General features: G+C 46.4%; 1 protein-coding gene across 7 annotated transcripts in view; it reads left to right on the top strand.

Annotated features, from left to right (window-relative positions):
- Nucleotides 1-17,894, top strand: part of CARMIL3 (capping protein regulator and myosin 1 linker 3) — a 71,758-nt gene that overhangs the window by 42,702 nt on the left and 11,162 nt on the right. For 5 of the 7 annotated variants that reach the window (XM_039338086.1, XM_039338085.1, XM_039338083.1 and 2 more), the window contains 11 exons: nt 664-762; nt 983-1,114; nt 3,349-3,462; nt 3,675-3,850; nt 5,899-5,986; nt 7,864-7,992; nt 8,985-9,048; nt 10,809-11,014; nt 13,838-13,950; nt 16,255-16,606; nt 16,687-16,821. In XM_039338086.1, the coding sequence (XP_039194020.1) occupies nt 664-762; nt 983-1,114; nt 3,349-3,462; nt 3,675-3,850; nt 5,899-5,986; nt 7,864-7,992; nt 8,985-9,048; nt 10,809-11,014; nt 13,838-13,950; nt 16,255-16,606; nt 16,687-16,821 (1,608 nt within the window). The remainder of the gene's footprint in view (nt 1-663; nt 763-982; nt 1,115-3,348; nt 3,463-3,674; nt 3,851-5,898; nt 5,987-7,863; nt 7,993-8,984; nt 9,049-10,808; nt 11,015-13,837; nt 13,951-16,254; nt 16,607-16,686; nt 16,822-17,894) is intronic. The other 2 variants (XR_005556093.1, XM_039338084.1) reach the window with 2 other exon arrangements.

Raw genomic sequence — 17,894 nt, 5'->3', positions numbered from 1 at the left:
TTTCTATTCTATTCTATTCTGTTCTATTCTATTCTATTCATTATTATTCTACTCTACTCTATTCTACCCTATCCTGTCCATTATTATTCTACTCTACTCTACTCTACTCTACTCTGTATTCTATTTTATTCTGTCCATTATTACTCTGTTCTGTTGTGTTGTGTTCTAATTTCTATTCTATTCTATTCTATTCTATTCTATTCTATTCTATTCATTATTATTCTACTCTACTCTACTCTATTCTGTATTATTCTATCCATTATTACTCTATTCTACTCTACTCTGTTCTACCCTATCCTATCCATTATTATTCTACTCTACTCTACTCTACTCTGTATTCTATTTTATTCTGTCCATTATTACTCTGTTCTGTTGTGTTCTGTTCTAATTTCTATTCTATTCTATTCTATTCTATTCTATTCTATTCTATTCTATTCTATTCTATTCTATTCTATTCTATTCTATTCCTTATTTCTATTCTATTCTATGCTATGCTATGCTATGCTATTCTATTCCTTATTTCTATTCTATTCTATTCTACTCCACTCCACTCCACTCCACTCCATATATTCTATTCTATTCTATTCTATTCTATTCTATTCTATTCTGTTCTGTTCTGTTCTGTTCTGTTCTGTTCTGTTCTACCTTCTCCTCCCTTCTCAGATCCAGTGGTGTCTGCTGCGGAACAACCACTCTTCAAAGATCTCTCAGGACCAAGCTTTCCGTCTCCACCAAGGAATCGTCACCCATAGCGCCGAGCAAGTAAACGTTCCCATCTCCCTGGACCTCCTTCTCCCGCCCATCCTTAACCTCACGGGGCCTTTGCAGACGTGACCAAGGGGGACGCAGGAGCGGGTGGGGCTCGGGGTGGCCCGAAAGTCTCCGAGTTCTCCGATGATATTCATGGGGACAGACTTCATCAGAGGATTTTCCAAGTCCAGGGTGGTGAGATTTAACATTCTCCTATCCTGTCCGTCGCTAGATGATGAGCCGGCTTTGTGTGCGGGTTCAGGAGGAATTACGGGTCCTGCGAACATGCTCCGTGCAGGATTCTGTCCAGGAAGAAGTCCTTTATGCCCGGAAGTTGATGAAAGAAGCCAAGAATTCCAGAGCGGTAAGATAAACTGTTTTCCTTAGGTGGATAGTTCTTGATTTACAACCATTCGTTTACAACGAATTTACAACAGCACTGAAAAAAAGTAACTTCAAACCATTCCTCGTACTGAACGACCGATTTTAAGAAGAGATTGGATAGCGTTGGTCTGAAATAGCATAGGGTCTCCAGCGTTGGACTAGAAGGCCTCCAAAGTCCCTTCCAACTCTTATTCTATAATCTGGTGATTTCAGACGTGGTGGACTTCAACTCCCAGAATTCATAGGGTCACCCATTCTCGGATCCCACGAATAGGGGAGGGGGAAATTGTTTGGTTGGTGGATTGATTGGCCGATTAAGTACCATCCAGTTGGTGTTGACTCTCACCAACTGTAGAGGTAGATTTTCCTCAACCTACCTGGCCTTTTTAGGTCTTCCAACGATACTGTTGTCGTCAAGGAAAAATGGCCGAATCATCTCTGAAAACTTGTTCCTCTTAAGCAGGGTTTCTCAACCTCAACACTTTAAGAAGGGTAGACTTCAAGTTTAAGAAAGGTGGAGTTCAATTTTAAGAAGGGTGGGCCAAGTTTAAGGAGGGTAGGGTTCAATTTTAAGAAGAATAGATCTCAATTTTAGGAAAGATGGAGTTCAGGTTTAAGAAAAGGACCAAATTTAAGAAGGGTGGAGTTCAGTTTCAAGAAGAGTAGACCAAGTTTAAGAAAGATAGACCTCATGTTTAAGAAAGATGTTCAATTTTAAGAAAGGTGGACCAGGTTTTAGAAGGGTAGACGTCAAGTTTAAGAAGAGTGGACTTCAATTTTAAGAAGGATAGATTTCAACTTTAAGAAAGGTGGAGTTCAGGTTTAAGAAGAGTGGACCAAGTTTAAGAAGGGTGGAGTTCAAATTTAGGAAGAGTGGACTTTACGTTTAAGAAGGGTGGACGAAGTTTAAGGGTGGACTTCATTGTTAACAAAAATAGGCCAAATTTCAGAAGTTTAAACTTCAAGTTTAAGTTTAAGAAGGATGGACCAAGTTTCAGAAGGATAGACTTCAACTTAAGATGGGTGGACTTCAACTCCCAGAATTCCACAGCCAGCAGAGATGGCTGGGGACTTCTTTTTTTTAAAAAAAGTATATTTTATTGGTTTTTTAATTTTAACAAAGAGTACTTTAGACACACCGTGGTGTTTGGGTAAACAAACAATTCAAGGTAAAAAAACATACCTAAACAGCTCAACTTAATACATTCATTATCATCTCTCTATTTCTCACAAATAACATAATTAATTTAATATATTCCATTTCTAGCTTAAATTTCTGTTACTACTCCACCTGTTTTAAAGCTTTATCAATTTAAAATTACCATAATCAAATATTGTTTTACATCAACAAATTATCACTTCAAGTATCTCTACCATGTATATTGAAGTTTTTAATCTCTCTCAACCCTCTTCTTATCACCAATCTCATTCATTTCTTCTTCCAGTGATAACTAAATTAAAAAAAACAATGTTAAACCTTAATTCCTTTCAATTCATTACTCAAACTTCAGATATCCAATTAGTTATCATACCTAATCAGATCATATTATTATAGACAAAAATCACCTAATCAATTTAAACACTTCAAAATTACATTCTCATGACTGAACATTTTTTTCCAACTCCAGAACACATATATATACAAGAAAAAAAATCTAATTAATTTAAACACATATGTATATAGTTATAACTGACTTGATTAAGAGAAGAGAAAAAAGAAAAAAGTAATAATGTTAAATCTTAATTCCTTTCAATTCATTACACAAACTTCAAATTCCATCCAATTAATTATCATACCTTATCAGATCATATTATTATACACAAAAATCACCTAATCAATTTAAACACTTACTAATTTAAACACGCGTGTATATAATTGCATTTTTCTTAGTTCTAGCTCTAGATCATTATCCTTAAAACAATCCATGAAATCAACATTGCCTTTTACTCCATTAAACATTTTTACATTTCTTTTTCAGTCTAATTCTGGGTTTCTTTCTATGCCACATAGGCTTCCATAAAAGCGCTTCCCTTTCAACCAGTAAATCCATTCTTGATGCTTGTAGTAATCTTTGAGAAAATGTACGTCCCTTCCTCTGCAGTAAACATCTTTTTTTGGCTGGGGACTTCTTGAAGTTGAGGTCTACCCTTCTTGAAGATGCTAGGTTTGAGGACCTCTACTCTTAATCATTGTTTCTCATCTCTTTCCTACAGCTCTTTCCCAGCCTATACGAACTTGGGCACCTCTTGGCCAGTGATGGGCCCGTGCGGCACCGCCTGGAGTCCATGGCCAACGAAGTGGCCAAAGCCGTCGACAAGGAACTACAGGTGAAGAAGACACCACAATCACCTTTCACAGGTTCATGCTATTTATGGTGACAGGTCCTCCTGATGGGAAATCCTAGGCTGTTAGGTCTTGGGAATTTGAGTGTCCAAATCAAGAGCATCTTTGGTGGGTGTGAAGAACTCAAGATGACCCTCTCGATTTCCTTGCTCGCCCTCTTCCAACAACCCTGATTCGTGGTTTCTCTTTCTGCCAGATGATCTTGGAATCCATGGTTGATCTAACCCAGGAGTTGTGTCCACATGCCGTCCAGGCCGCTGAAGAACATCACAAGATGTTGGCAGCTGTTTCCGAGCATATCAGCCTGCCCCGAAACTTTATCCGAGGGGCTTTGCTGGAACAAGCTGGACAGGACATCCAGAACAAGCTGAAGTAAGAATTGGGGTGTATATTTAAAAAAAAAGGGGGGGGGCTGTAGGGAAGGCTTATAAGAGCCGTGGTGTCACTGTGATTAGAATGCAGAATTGCAGGCTAATTCTGCCGACTGCCTGGAGCTCAATTCTCATCGGCTCAAGGTTGACTCAGCCTTCCATCCTTCCAAGGTCAGTAAAATGAAGACCCAGATTGTTGGGGGGGGGGGGTGGGCAACAGCTGTGGAGCATTCACCGCTTCTGGAGGCAGGTTGTTCCACTGGTTAATTGTTCTAACTGTCAGGAAGTTTCTCCTTACTTCTAGGTTGCTTCTCTCCTTGGTTAGTTTCCATCCATTAATTCTTGTCCAGGCATTTTGGAGAATAGCTTGACTCCCTCTTCTTTGGGGCAGCCCCTGAGATATTGGAACACTGATATCATGTCACCCTTCATCCTTCTTTTCGTTAAACTAGACATACTCAATTCCAGCAACCGTTCCTTGTTTCAGCCTCCAGTCCCCTAATCCTCTTTGTTGCTCTTCTCTGCACTCTTTTTAGAGTCTCAACATCTTTTTTATATCATGGTGACCAAAAGTTGATGCCATATTCCAAGTGTGTCCTCCCTTCCTTCCTTCCTTCCTTCCTTCCTTCCTTCCTTCCCTCCCTCCCTCCCTCCCTCCCTCCCTCCCAGTGGTTAGAATGCCGAATTGCAGGCTAACTCTGCCGACTGCCAGGAGTTCGATCCCGACCGACTTAAGGTTGACTCAGCTTTCCATCCTTCCGAGGTCAGTAAAATGAGGACCCAGATTGTTGAGGGGTCAATAGGCTGACTCTAACCTGCTCAGAGAGGGCTATAACGCACTCTGAAACGGTATATAAATCTAAATGCTCTTGCTACGACTACTATATCAGTGGTGGAGGTGGGTTCCAGATCAAGGTAATAACCATGTGAGCGTGTCATCTTGAGCATCAGAAAACAAGCAGGGTACTTCAAGGAGGTCTAAGGGAGGCATGATCGCAGTCTTCCAATATTTGAGGGGACTGTCACAAGAAGAGGAAGGGTCCACCTATTCTCCAAAGCACCAGAAGGCAAGACAAGAAATAATATGGATGGAAATTGATCAAGGAGAGAAGCAACCTAGAACTAAGGAGAAATTTCCTGACGGTGAGAACAATTAACCAGTGGAACGACCTGCCTCCAGAAGCTGTGGGTGCTCCAAGATTGGAGGTTTTTAAGAAGAGATTGGGCAGCCATTTGTCAGAAAAGGTATAGGGCAGGGGTAGGCCACCTTGGCTCTTTTATGACTGGTGGACCAACTCCCAGAATTGCTGAGCCAGCCACGCTGAGGGGAAAGGGAGAGGTTTCCAAGCTGAGCCAGGCTGGCTCAGGAAATCTGGGAGTTGAAGTCCACCAGTCATAAAAGAGCCAAGATGGCCTACCCCTGCCCTATACCTTTTCTGACAAATGGTTTCCCAATCTCTTCTTAAAAACCTCCAGTCTTGGAGCACCCACAACTGCTAGAATTCCTGAGCCAGCCATGCTGAGGGGAAAGGGAGAGGTTTCCAAGCTGAGCCATGCTGGCTCAGGAATTCTGGGAGTTGAAGTCCACGAGTCATGAGGGGGCCATAGTTCCCCCATGCTGGCTCAGGAATTCTGGAAGTCCACGAGTCATGAAGGGACCATAGTTCCCCCATGTTGGCTCAGGAATTCTGGGAGTTGAAGTCCATGAGTCATGAAGGGGCCATAGTTCCCCCATGCTGGCTCAGGAATTCTGGGAGTTGAAGTCCACGAGTCATGAGGGGGCCATAGTTCCCCCATGCTGGCTGAGGAATTCTGGGAGTTGAAGTCCACGAGTCATGAGGGGGCCATAGTTCCCCCATGCTGGCTCAGGAATTCTGGGAATTGAAGTCCACGAGTCATAAAAGAGCCAAGATTGCCTACCCCTGGTATAGGGTCTCCTATATGAGCAGGGGGTTGGACCAGAAGACCTCCAAGGTCCCTTCCAGCTCTGTGGATTCTGTTGCTTTGTTATTCACCCTCTGATGTTCTTCCACCTGAATTCTTCCCTAGTGAAGTGAAGCTCTCCGTGGTGACGTATCTCACCAACACCATTGTGGAGGAACTTCTGGAGGAGTTGTACTACGCTCACAAGAACCTGGTGAGGATGATCTGAGCCATATCCCTCACTTCCGTGTCATGACTTCAATTCCGATTTGGGGCCTGCCGCCTCAGCGTTTCAGAATTCCCCCCCCTCCCCGTTGTTCTTTGTTTGGAGTCGGGAAGCTCAGCAGGGTCGGACCTGGTTGGTAGTTGGATGGGAGACATGAGGAAGTTCCGGTATTGGCAGCAGAACCCCTGGATACAGGTAGTCCTCGGCTTAACGATTGCAGTGGAGCGGAACCTTTCTCCCGCTAAGCGAGACGTTTGTCAAGCGAGCTTGGCCCCAATTTACGACCGTTCTTGCCACAGCGAATCCCTGCAGTTTTTAAGTAGCATGGTTCCTCAGAGACTTGGCGTGTCAGAAGGTCACAAAAGGGGATCACATGACCCCGGGGACGCTGCGACCGTCGTAAATATGAGCCAGATGCCAAGCGTCCGAATTTTGATCATGTGACCATGAGGACATGGCTACAGTCGTAAGGGATGGGGGAAACGGTCATGTCACTTTTTTGAGCGCCGTTGTAATTTCAAACGGTCACTAAACAAACTGTTGTAAGCCGAGGACTACATACATACATACATACATACATACATACATACATACATATGTAATGTACACACACACACACACAGTGGTGGGATTCAAATATCTAAACAACTGGTTCTCTGCGTGGATGCAGGCCTGGGCCACCAAGGCCTTGAATGGACTTCCGGAAGTGGCATCCATGCACTTTACATATACACAGTAGTGGCCAAAATTGTGGAAACCTTTTGGGAAAAGTATATTTTTGAGGTTTGATGGCTAATAACACCCCCTTTTTTTTGGGGGGGAGTAGTATCATAAAATTACATATCAGTGGAAAGATCATTTAATCAAGAACGTCATGCAACAAAGTCTGTTCAATTGTCTGCACTGCATTCTATGAAAAGTTATAGCCAAATAACCCCGAAAAAGGAAGCACAACTTGCTTAGGTTGATCACAGGTAGCTTCCCTTCGTCTGATGGTAGCCAATGAGCGCGAGTGTTTAGAGAGCCAATCGGGTGTCATCTTGTTTTGGCCATGAGCCAATCAGATCACAGAAAGATTCAGTGATTGATGTCGTGTATTGAAGCTGAGAGGAGGACATTTGTCAGTGTGTTATGGGATCGCTGTCGAGTTGATTGGGTTTTTTCCTGTTCTTTCATTTAGTGCAGTGGTTCTCAACCTTTTTAATGCCGCAGCCCCCCCCCAACCGGTCGTAAGTCGAGGACTACTCAACCGGTCGTAAGTCGAGGACTACTCAACTGGTGCAGCACCGTTTGCAGAATGGGACTTGTGGCGGGCTCAGCAGGGCAGAGACAGCCTGGACAATTCCTATTGGCTTTGGAAAGCCAATCGAATTAGACTCTATTCAAGAGAGTCTATCCTATTGACTTTCAAAAGCCAATAGAATAAAAGGGAGGAGCACAGCTAAGGAAAAGGGGGGAAAAATGGCGGACTGCGTTGTTTGGCGACCCCCGTGAAATGGTCATTCAACCCCAAATGGGGTCCCGACCCACCGGTTGAGAACCACTAATTTAGTGAGCTTGTAAAACGTAATAAAATTAAAGTACAGGTGCAAAGAGTTGACTGGTCGCCCAGAAAGTGATGTAAAATAGTATTATTAGGTGAACAAGGCTACAGTTATAAAGAAATGAGAAGAAAAACGGGTGGAAACTTAACCAAAGGTGGCATTTCTACTGTACATTTTTCCCAAAAGGTTTCCACAATTTTGGCCACTACTGTACATATTTAAACCACCTCCTTGTGTTCAGCACTGGTACTGCAGACCTGTTATCAGGGTGATCCCAAGCTGATAGCCTCCATCTTCCTTCTCTCCTCCTTCCAACCCCAGGCTCAGCACATCACCCATCTCCACCGACTTTCGGACGGTCAGGATAGCGTGATCCTTCCCGAACATCCGGGGAAACCCCAACTCCAGGGACCAAAAGAGTTCACCGACCATGAGCTGGATTCCAACATCGTAAGTGGTTCCGACTTTACTCAGGCGGGATTCCCTGGTTTTTGCAAGTCCTGCCCTTGTGCAGACTTTAAAATAGAATAGAGCTGGAAGGGACCTCGGAGGTCTTCTAGTCCAGCCCCCTGTTTGAGCAGGAGAACCTATACCAGTTCAGACAAGTGACTGTCCCAGTTTCCAGTGATAGAGCGCCCACGATTTCTGGTGGCGAGCTGTTCTACTGTTTTTTCAGAAGTTTTTCCTTAATTCCAGGTTGCTCACAGTTCCACTGGTTAAGCGTTAAGTTGAAGCGTGACCGACATGTTTCTCTCGCTGGCTCTGGGTGGGCTCCTATTTAAGTGGACAACCGCTTCAATACAAGTCAGCTATGTGTGCCAGCAGCAAAAACAGCCAACATAATCCTAGGCAGCATTAATAGAAGGATAGAATCGGGATCACATGAAGTGTTAATACTGCTTCATAAAGCCTTGTGGTAAGGCCAAATGTGGAATGCAACATCCAGTTTTGGTCACCACAATGCAAAAAAGATGTTGAGACTCTGGAAAGAGTGCAGAGAAGAGCAACAAAGATGATCACGGGACTAGAGGCTAAAACATACAAAGAACAGTTGCTGGAATTGGGTATGTCTAATTTAATGAAGAGAAGGACGAGGGGGGACATGATAGCAGTGTTCCAGTATCTCAGGGGCTGCCCCAAAGAAGAGGGAGTCAAGCTGTTCTCCAAAGCACCCGAAGGCAGGACAAGAACCAACGAGTGGAAACTAATCAAGGAGAGCAGCAACCTAGAACTAAGGAGGAATTTCCTGACAGTGCGGACAATTAACCAGTGGAACAGCTCACCACCAGAAGCTGTGAATGCTCCAACTCTGGAAGTTTTGAAGAAGAGACTGGACAGCCATTTGTCTGAAATGGTCGAGGGTCTTCTGCCTGAGCAGGGGGTTGGACTAGAAGACCTCTGAGGTCTCTTCCAACACTGTTGTTCTGTGTTCTCTCCTGCAGGACACCATGGCGATCAAAAGACAGAAGAACTGCCGCAGGATCAGGCCGGCTTCTGCCTTCATTAGTGAGTGCAACAACGACTTTCGTAGCCACCGTTCTTTAATCCAGAGAGGTCGGCCTCCACTTAGAACCATTCGCTTAGCGACCGAAGTTTCAACGTCACTGGAAAAAGTGACTTAGGACCGCTTTCCGCACTTACGACTGCTGCAGCATCCCCATGCTCACCTGATCAAAATTCAAACGCTTGGCAACTGGCATGTACTTAGGACGGTTGTAGGGTTTTAGGCTCCTGTGATCCCGTTTTATGTCCTTCTGACAAGTCAATGGCGGGAAACCGGATTCACTTAACCACCGTGTTGACTAACTTAACAACGGCAGAGATCTAAACGGCTGAAATTTTTGGCGCCTTTGTGGTCGTAAATTGATGGTTACCTTAAAGAAGCTGTAAAATATTGCAATTAATCTTGGTCAGAGTTATCCTAATCGATTTCCCGAGACGACTCATTTGTTTGCTGGTCTGATAGGGCGTTATTGTTCCTGTAAATTCTGCTTTAGCTTCCAAATGGGTTCAGTGAGCTTCCCCACTCAGTACAGTTAGTCCTTGGGTTTACAACCATTCATTTAGTGAAGAACACTGATCTAAAGGGAAGGGGGTTAAATGCTCTTTCTTCTCTGCCAATTCATGTTTCTCTTCCGGTAATTTCTGAGGGAATTCTGGGAGTTGAAGTCCACAAGTCCTAAAAGGGCCAGGTTTGAAGACCCCTGATCTAATTTGTAACAAACCAGCCATTCAAGCAGTGTTTCACAACCTCAGCAACTTTAGAAGACGTCTGGACTTCAACTCCCAGAATTCCCCAGCCAAAATTCCCCTAGGAATTCTGGGAGTTGAAGTCCACACATCTTAAAGTCGTTGAGGTTGAAGAACACTGATCTAAAGAGAAGGGGGTTAAATGCTCTTTCATCTCTGGCAATTCATGTTTCTCTTCCGGTAATTTCTGAGGGAAAATTTAGGATTTTCTGGTGGTCTCTTTTTCCTTTTTCCAAGGAACTAAAATTAGCTAAAACTAACCACCTAAAAGGGACCTCAGTTCCTGATGATTTCAACAAACACACCCCTGTTCTTTTTAGGGTAAGATTCCTCCAGACTGTGAGTCCCCATCTCGTTTACCTCACTAGGATTTCCTAGTGGTGTCCCATCCTTGTATTACAAGCAGTCCTCGACTTAAAACAATTCGCTTAGTGACCGTTCAAAGTTATAACGGCACTGAAAAACGTGACTTGTGACTGTTTTTCACACGTAACGACCGTTGTAGTATCCCCACGGTCATATGATCAAAAATCCAACGCTTGGCATCCTATTTATGACCGTCGCAATGTCCCAGGGGCATCACGTGATCCCCTTTTGCTACTTTCTTACAAGCCAAGTCAATCGGGAAGCCGGAATTCACTTCACGATCGTTTGACTAATTTAACAACTAGCATGATTCCCTTCACAACGGTGGCAAGGAAGGTCGCAAAACGGGGCCAAGCTCACTTCACAAATGTTTCACTTAGCAACAGAAAGGTTCTGCTCAGGGGTGGTCATAAGTCAAGGACTGCTTGTATCCGGGCAACGAAAAAAGGGTTTTGAGCTTAAAACAGCCCTTTTCAGCACAAATCCCTCATTTTTTTTTTCTCTTTGACCGAAAACGGCCCAAACTACCCATTGGATATGCTGGATTCGCTCAACAGGATTCACCGAAACGACCGTCGTAAAATGGAGTCCAGTCACGTGACGCCTCAACTTAGGACTGCAATGACTTAACGGCCTCTCTCCGCTTGCAGGTGGATCGGAACAGGACAGCGACCTCGCGACTGCTAATATGAGCTCACCTCTGGGGTGGATCGCTCTCGTGGGCAACACTCCCTACCCCTATTCGCACAGCGCCTCCTTCGATGGGTTTTGTGAGCTGCCCACAGACGGGACTCGGCTTGAGCACCGGACGTGCGGCAGACCCCGGCCGCCTCGTTCGACCCGCTTCCGCTCCAGTGTGAGTACCTTGTCCAAAGTATCTCTTTCCTCCTTCTCCTGCCTGACCATGTGAAGGGTTAATAGTCCCAAAGGTGCTTTTTTGGAGGAGGCACCTGGACTTCGTTGTTTTTCTTTGAAGACATTTCCCTTCTCATAAAAGAAGCTTCTTCCGCTCTGACTGGAGGGTGGGGAATGGAAGGATTTATACTCCTTGCAGACAGTTGGTCATTTGCATTCTTTTAGAGGGCCGTTGAGGCCACTTGGAGGTTTATCTGAGTCCTCAGTTGTCCCAAAGTTGCTTTTTAAAGGCAACTGGACTTCCTTGTTTTTCTTTGAAGATGTTTTGCTTCTTATCCAAGAAACTTCTTCAGCTCTACTGGATGGTGGGGAATGGAAGGATTTATACTCCTTGCAGACAGTTGGTCATTTGCATTCTTTTAGAGCAGTGGTTCTCAACCTTTTTAATGCCGCGACCCCCAACTGGTCGTAAGTCGAGGACTACTCAACCGGTCGTAAGTCGAGGACTACTCAACTAGTGCAGCACCGTTTGCAGAATGGGGCTTTTGGCGGGCTCAGCAGGGCAGAGACAGCCTGGACAATTCCTATTGGCGTTTGAAAGCCAATAGAATTAGACTCTATTCAAGAGAGTCTATTCTATTGGCTTTCAAAAGCCAGTAGAATAAAACGGAGTAGCACAGCTAAGGAAAAGGGGGAAAAATGGCGGACTGCGTTGTTTGGCGACCCCCGTGAAATGGTCGTTCGATCCCAAATGGGGTCCCGACCCACAGGTTGAGAACCACTGTTTTAGAGGACCGTTGATGCCACTTGGAGGTTTATCTGAGTCCTCAGTTGTCCCAAAGTTGCTTTTTTAAGGCAACTGGACTTCCTTGTTTTTCTTTGAAGACGTTTCACTTTTCATCCAAGAAGCTTCTTCAGCTCTGACTGGATGGTGGGGAATGGCAGGATTTGTACTCCTTGCAGACAGCTGGTCATTTGCCTCCTTTTAGGGAGTCGTTGAGGCCACTTGGAGGTTTGTCTGTCCTCAGGGTCCCCTGAGTGGTGCAAATGAGTGTGGAATGTGTGAAAGCTTCCTGTAGCCAAAGAATGTAGCCCTCAACATAGTCATTCCACAGGTTGCAGGAATATCGGGAAAAGCTCAGGATAGGAGGATCTTCAGCCAACACAACACATGTGCACACTTCAAGCCCACCAATACACTAAGGCAGAAGCCTGTCCACCCCGAGGATAAAACACCTAGACACAAACTGAGAAATATGGTATATGTAGTACAATGCAGTGACCCATGTGCAGATCACTTTGAAAGCGGGCAACTAAATTTCATTTTTGATGTGTGTCGTTGTGCCCACAGTAAAAGATGACAATAAAGGTTATCTTATCTTATCTTATCTTATCATCTTATCTTATCTTATCATCTTCGCCTTGCCTTGCCTTGCCTTCTCTTATCTCATCTCATCTCACCTCACCTCACCTTACCTTATCCTACCTTATCTCACCTTACCTTATCTTATCTTCTTGCCTTGCCTCGCCTCGCCTTACCTCACCTCATCTCATCTCACCTTACCTTACCTCACTTCATTTCACCTCACCTCACCTCACCTTACCTTACCTTATCCTACCTTATCTCACCTTACCTTATCTTATCTTCTTGCCTCGCCTCACCTCGCCTTACCTCATCTCATCTCACCTTACCTTACCTCACTTCATTTCACCTCACCTCACCTTACCTTACCTTACTTTATCTTATCTTATCCTACCTTACCTTACCTTATCTAATCTTCTTGCCTCGCCTCGCCTCGCTTCGTCTCATCTCATCTCATCTCATCTCATCATCTTATCTTATCTTATCTTATCTTATCTTATCTTATCTTCGCCTTGCCTTGCCTTCTCTTACCTTCTCTTATCTCATCTCACCTTACCTTACCTTACTTTACCTTACCTTACCTTATCTTCTTGCCTCACCTCATCTCATCTCATCTTATCTTATCTTATCTTATCTTCGCCTTGCGTTGCGTTGCCTTCTCTTACCTTACCTCACCTCACCTTACCTTATTTTACCTTATCTTATCCTACCTTACCTTACCTTACCTTATCTTATCCTCTTTTCTTGCCTCGCCTCGCCTCGCCTCAGCTCACCTCACCTCACCTCACCTCACCTCACCTCATCTCATCTTATCTTATCTTATCTTATCTTATCACAACCACTTCACAAACACAGGGCACACCACAGGATAACAAACCCATCAGGACAAGATTCAGCCGTCCATCTGCCTTTAGAAGACGAAGGCCGCTCTTTCGAAGACAGCAAAGTCCACATTCTGGACAGAGAGGACCGCTGGCTTGAAAGAGGGGTCCAAGAGGCCATCTAGGTCAAAATTGCACAGCCCTCTCACAACGGGGGGCGGGGGGACACGACACCATCTATCTCCAGTCTACCACACAGTCCTTTCAGCAATCCCAAGAAGGCTGCACACCCATTTGCACCGCTCGGGTGACCCTGCGCATACGGGTAAACCTCCAAGTGGTCTCAACGACTTGCTAAAACGATGCAAATGACCAGCTGTCTGCAAGGAGTATAAATCCTCTCATTCCCCACCATCCAGTCAAAGCTGAAGAAGCTTCTGGGATGAGAAGCGAAACGTCTTCAAAGAAAAACAAGGACAAGTTGCCTCGTGAAAAAAACACCTTTTGGATCGCAATCCAAATACTTTCAAATCTTCCTCCTCTTTTATGTATGGGTTCTCTTTTAATTCCCTCTCCCAGGCCCCAGTTAATCTATGGGAAGAATTAACAGGCCCAGGTGTTTTTTTTTCTTCTTTTCCAGAACCGACTTTTTCGTTCCCTGGAATCCAGAGAACAGGAGAACGGGTTGGTGCCCAGACTGGATGAGGGTCTGGATGAGTTTTTCAACCGGAGAGTCCTGAGCAACACAATAAGGTGAGCCGAGTACAGTTCTCTCTGGGGCAGAGTTGATGTCATTCAATCAGGCAAGAAAAACCAAATGTACAGGTATAGTATAGGGCAGGGGTAGGCAACCTTGGCTCTTTTATGACTGGTGGACTTCAACTCCCAGAATTCCTGAGCCAGCCATGCTGAGAGGAAAGGGAGAGGTTTCCAAGTTGAGCCATGCTGGTTCAGGAATTCTGGAAGTTGAAGTCCACGAGTCATAAAAGAGCCAACCCCTGGTATAGGTGGTACCTTGCTCAATAGCAGCAACTGGAAGAGGGACCTCAGAGTCCTAGTGGACAATCCCTTAAATAGGAGCCAGCCGTGTGCTGCAGCAGCCAAAAAGGCCAACACAGTGCTGGGCTGCATTAACAGAGGGATAGAATCAAGATCACGTGAAGTGTTAATACCACTTTACAAGGCCTTGGTAAGGCCACACTTGGAATACTGCATCCAGTTTTGGTCGCCACGATGTAAAAAAGATGTTGAGACTCTAGAAAGAGTGCAGAGAAGAGCAACAAACATACAAAGAACGGTTGCAGGAATTGGGTATGTCCAGTTTAATGACGAGAAGGATGAGGGGGGACATGATAGCAGCCTTCCAATCTCTCAGGGGCTGCCCCAAAGAAGAGGGAGTCAAGCTATTTTCCAAAGCGGCTGAAAGCAGGACAAGAAGCAATGGATGGAAACTAACTAAGGAAAGAAGCAACCTAGAACTAAGGAGTCATTTCCTGACAGTGAGAACAATTAACCAGTGGAACGACTTGCCACCAGAGGTTTTGGGTGCTTCATCATTGGAAGTTTTTAAGAAGAGATTGGACAGCCCTTTGTCTGGAATGGTATAAGATCTTCTGCTTGAGCAGAGGGGTTGGACTAGAAGACCTCTGAGGTCCTTTCCAACTCTTGTGATTCTGTCTTTGCTAAGATCAGCCTGGGGGAAAAGCCGTTCCCAATTTAGCTTCAGCGTCTTTCCTACTGTCGTCTTTGAATATCTCCCTAATGCAGCTAGTTACAGCTAGTCCTCCACTAACAACAGCTCGTTCAGTGGCCGTTGGAAGCTACAACGGCGCTGAAAAAAGTGACTTACAGCCGTTGCAGCATCCCCCTGGTCACGTGATCAAAATGCAGATAACTTGGTGATCGACTCACATTTATGATGGTCTCAGCGTTCCGGGGTCACGTGATCCCTTTTTTGGGCGACCTTCTGCCAAGCAAAATCAACCGGGAAGCCAGATTCGCTGAACAATCGTGCCCTGCAGTGATTCACTTAACAACATGGGGGGGAAAAGGGTTGTGAAACAGGACAAAATTCACTTCACAAATGCCTCACGTAACAAGAGAATTTGGGGCCTCCGTTGTCGTTCGCCGAGGAGTTACCTGTATTTTATTTCTGTCGTTTCATTTTAACGTTGCAAGATGGTTGGCCAATAAATTGGATGGATAAAAGGAGAGAGGGAGGGAGGGAGGGAGGGAGAGAAGGAAGAAAAGAAAGAGGGAGGGAGGGAGGAAAGGAAGGAAAGAAGGAAGGAAGGAAAGAAGGGAGGAAGGAAGAAGGAAGGGAGGGGGAGGGAGGGAGGGAGAGAAGATAGGGAAGGAGTGAAGGGAGGAAGGAAGGGAGAGAGGGAGGTAGTGAGAAGGGAGGGAGGGAGGGAGAGAAGGAAGAAAGGAAAAAAGGAGGGAGGGAGGAAAGAAGGGAGGGAGCGAGGGAGGGAGGAAAGAAGGAGGGAGGGAGGAAAGAAGGAAGGGAGAGGGGGAGGGAGGGAGAGAAGATAGGGAAGGAGTGAAGGGAGGAAGGAAGGGAGAGAGGGAGGTAGTGAGAGAAGGGAGGGAGGGAGGGAGAGAAGGAAGAAAGGAAAAAAGGAGGGAGGGAGGGAGGAAAGAAGGGAGGGAGCGAGGGAGGGAGGAAAGAAGGGAGGGAGGGAGGAAAGAAGGAAGGGAGAGGGGGAGGGAGGGAGAGAAGATAGGGAAGGAGTGAAGGGAGGAAGGAAGGGAGAGAGGGAGGTAGTGAGAAGGGAGGGAGGGAGGGAGAGAAGGAAGAAAGGAAAAAAGGAGAGAGGGAGGGAGGAAAGAAGGGAGGGAGGAAGGGAGAAAAAAAGGAAGGGAGCGAAGGAGGGATGGAAGGAGGGAGGAAGGAAGGAAGGAATGAGGAAAGGAAGGAAGGAAAGAAGGAAGGAAAGAAGAAGGGAGAGAAGTGTCTCGCTTAGCCATAGAAATTTCAGGCTGAGTTGTGGTCATAATTTGAGGACTACGCATGTATCTTACATTTTTCTCCAAAATCACTTTCTGCTCTCTTAGTTCCGCCGTTTCTCTCCCGCCCAGCTATCCTCGGATATCTGAGAGCTGTGCGGTACGGCCAGGCCTGTCCGATTCCCTCCCACCTCTACAAAGGAAGAGGAAAAAGGGACTCTTCCATTTCCGCCGGTACCGCAGCATCAAGGGAGAGCGAGACTCCGACGATCTGCCCCCCAATCCTCCCCCGCCTCCCCTGGGAGGGGAGGACCCGAAGCCCTTGATGTACTCCGTCGCCCACGAGAAAGAGTGGAAACTGGACCAGGACATGGCGGGGGGAACCATGCTGCTTCCGGGAATGGCGACCGCAACAGCGCCTGGAAGCAGAGTCAAAGGCCTCCCAGGCTGTTCCAAACAGGTACGGAAATGTATTTCCGGGGTAAGGGCCGGGACGCGAAAGACCCCCCCCTTTTAAATCCCCTTTCCTTCCGAAACAAGATTTCCACTCCTGATTCAGAGAGGGCACCGACGGACGGACGGAGGACCGAGTTCTTACAGCCGTCGCGCGTCCAAGGAGTGCCGCTGCCGGGAATGGAACGTGCAAAAGGGTGGAGTCTGGATGCTAAGCTAGAGGTAATTCTCTATCACGGGGGAAAAAAAACCCATATGAAGAATAAAACTTGCCATTAGAGTAAGAGGGGGGTGTCATGCCTCCGTCGGAGCCTGAATCTACGGAGGAAAATCAGCTGGAACGGGATCCTACGGAGGTCGAGGGGGAGGGGTCTGTGGTTTCAGAGGAATGTGGGGAACGGCAGGCCGAGGCAAGCCAGGGCCCGCCAGGATTGGGACAGGAGGAACAGGAGAGGCAGAGTTCAGGTGATGAGCAAGGGCCATCCCCACCTATTCCTAGAGCAGTGGTTCTCAATCTTTTTAATGCCACGACCCCCAACCGGTCGTAAGTCGAGGACTACTCAACCGGTCGTAAGTCGAGGACTAAACCAGTTGTAAATCGAGGACTTTCCCTGCCCGGGAGCGCCGCGCATGCGTGGTGCCACCCCCTGCGCCGGCCAAGGCATAGCTGGCAAGCGGCAGAGACGGAGCAGGTCGACCACCGGCTGGGCCACCAGCTGGCCCAGCCCAAGGGAGGCAAGGCACCCGCCGGGCCTCACGCGCGCCAGCAACCCTCCCTGCGCCCGCCGGCCTCCCACCTCCCACCTCCCACCCCTGGCCCTCTTTTACTTACATTTTTAGTAGTTGCTCAGCAGGGAAGGGTGGAAACTTCCAAAAGTCCCATTCTGCAAACGGTGCTGCAAGTTGCCTTCGCTGCAGACAACTTGCAGCACCGTTTGCAGAATGGGACTTTTGGCGGGCTCAGCAGGGCAGAGACAGCCTGGACAATTCCTATTGGCTTTTGAAAGCCAATAGAATTAGACTCTATTCAAGAGAGTCTATTCTATTGGCTTTCAAAAGCCAATAGAATAAAAAGGAGTAGCACAGCTGAAGAAAAGGAGGAAAAAATGCCGGACTGCGTTGTTTGGCGACCCCCGTGAAATGGTCGTTCGACCCCAAATAGGGTCCCGACCCACAGGTTGAGAACCGCTGTCCTAGAGCGTGGAGAGGAGGGAACAACGCAGGCAGGCTCAACTACTCGGGAGGAGAGCGTCCTGCCCCTCTCCATAAGGCACACCTGGAGACTGAGATTTAAG

This window comes from Crotalus tigris, unplaced genomic scaffold (genome assembly GCF_016545835.1).
Source record: "Crotalus tigris isolate CLP2741 ecotype Arizona unplaced genomic scaffold, ASM1654583v1 scf7180000017690.20705106771:4171800, whole genome shotgun sequence".
Taxonomy (NCBI): domain Eukaryota; kingdom Metazoa; phylum Chordata; class Lepidosauria; order Squamata; family Viperidae; genus Crotalus; species Crotalus tigris.
This window is presented reverse-complemented; position numbering and strand designations above follow the sequence as displayed.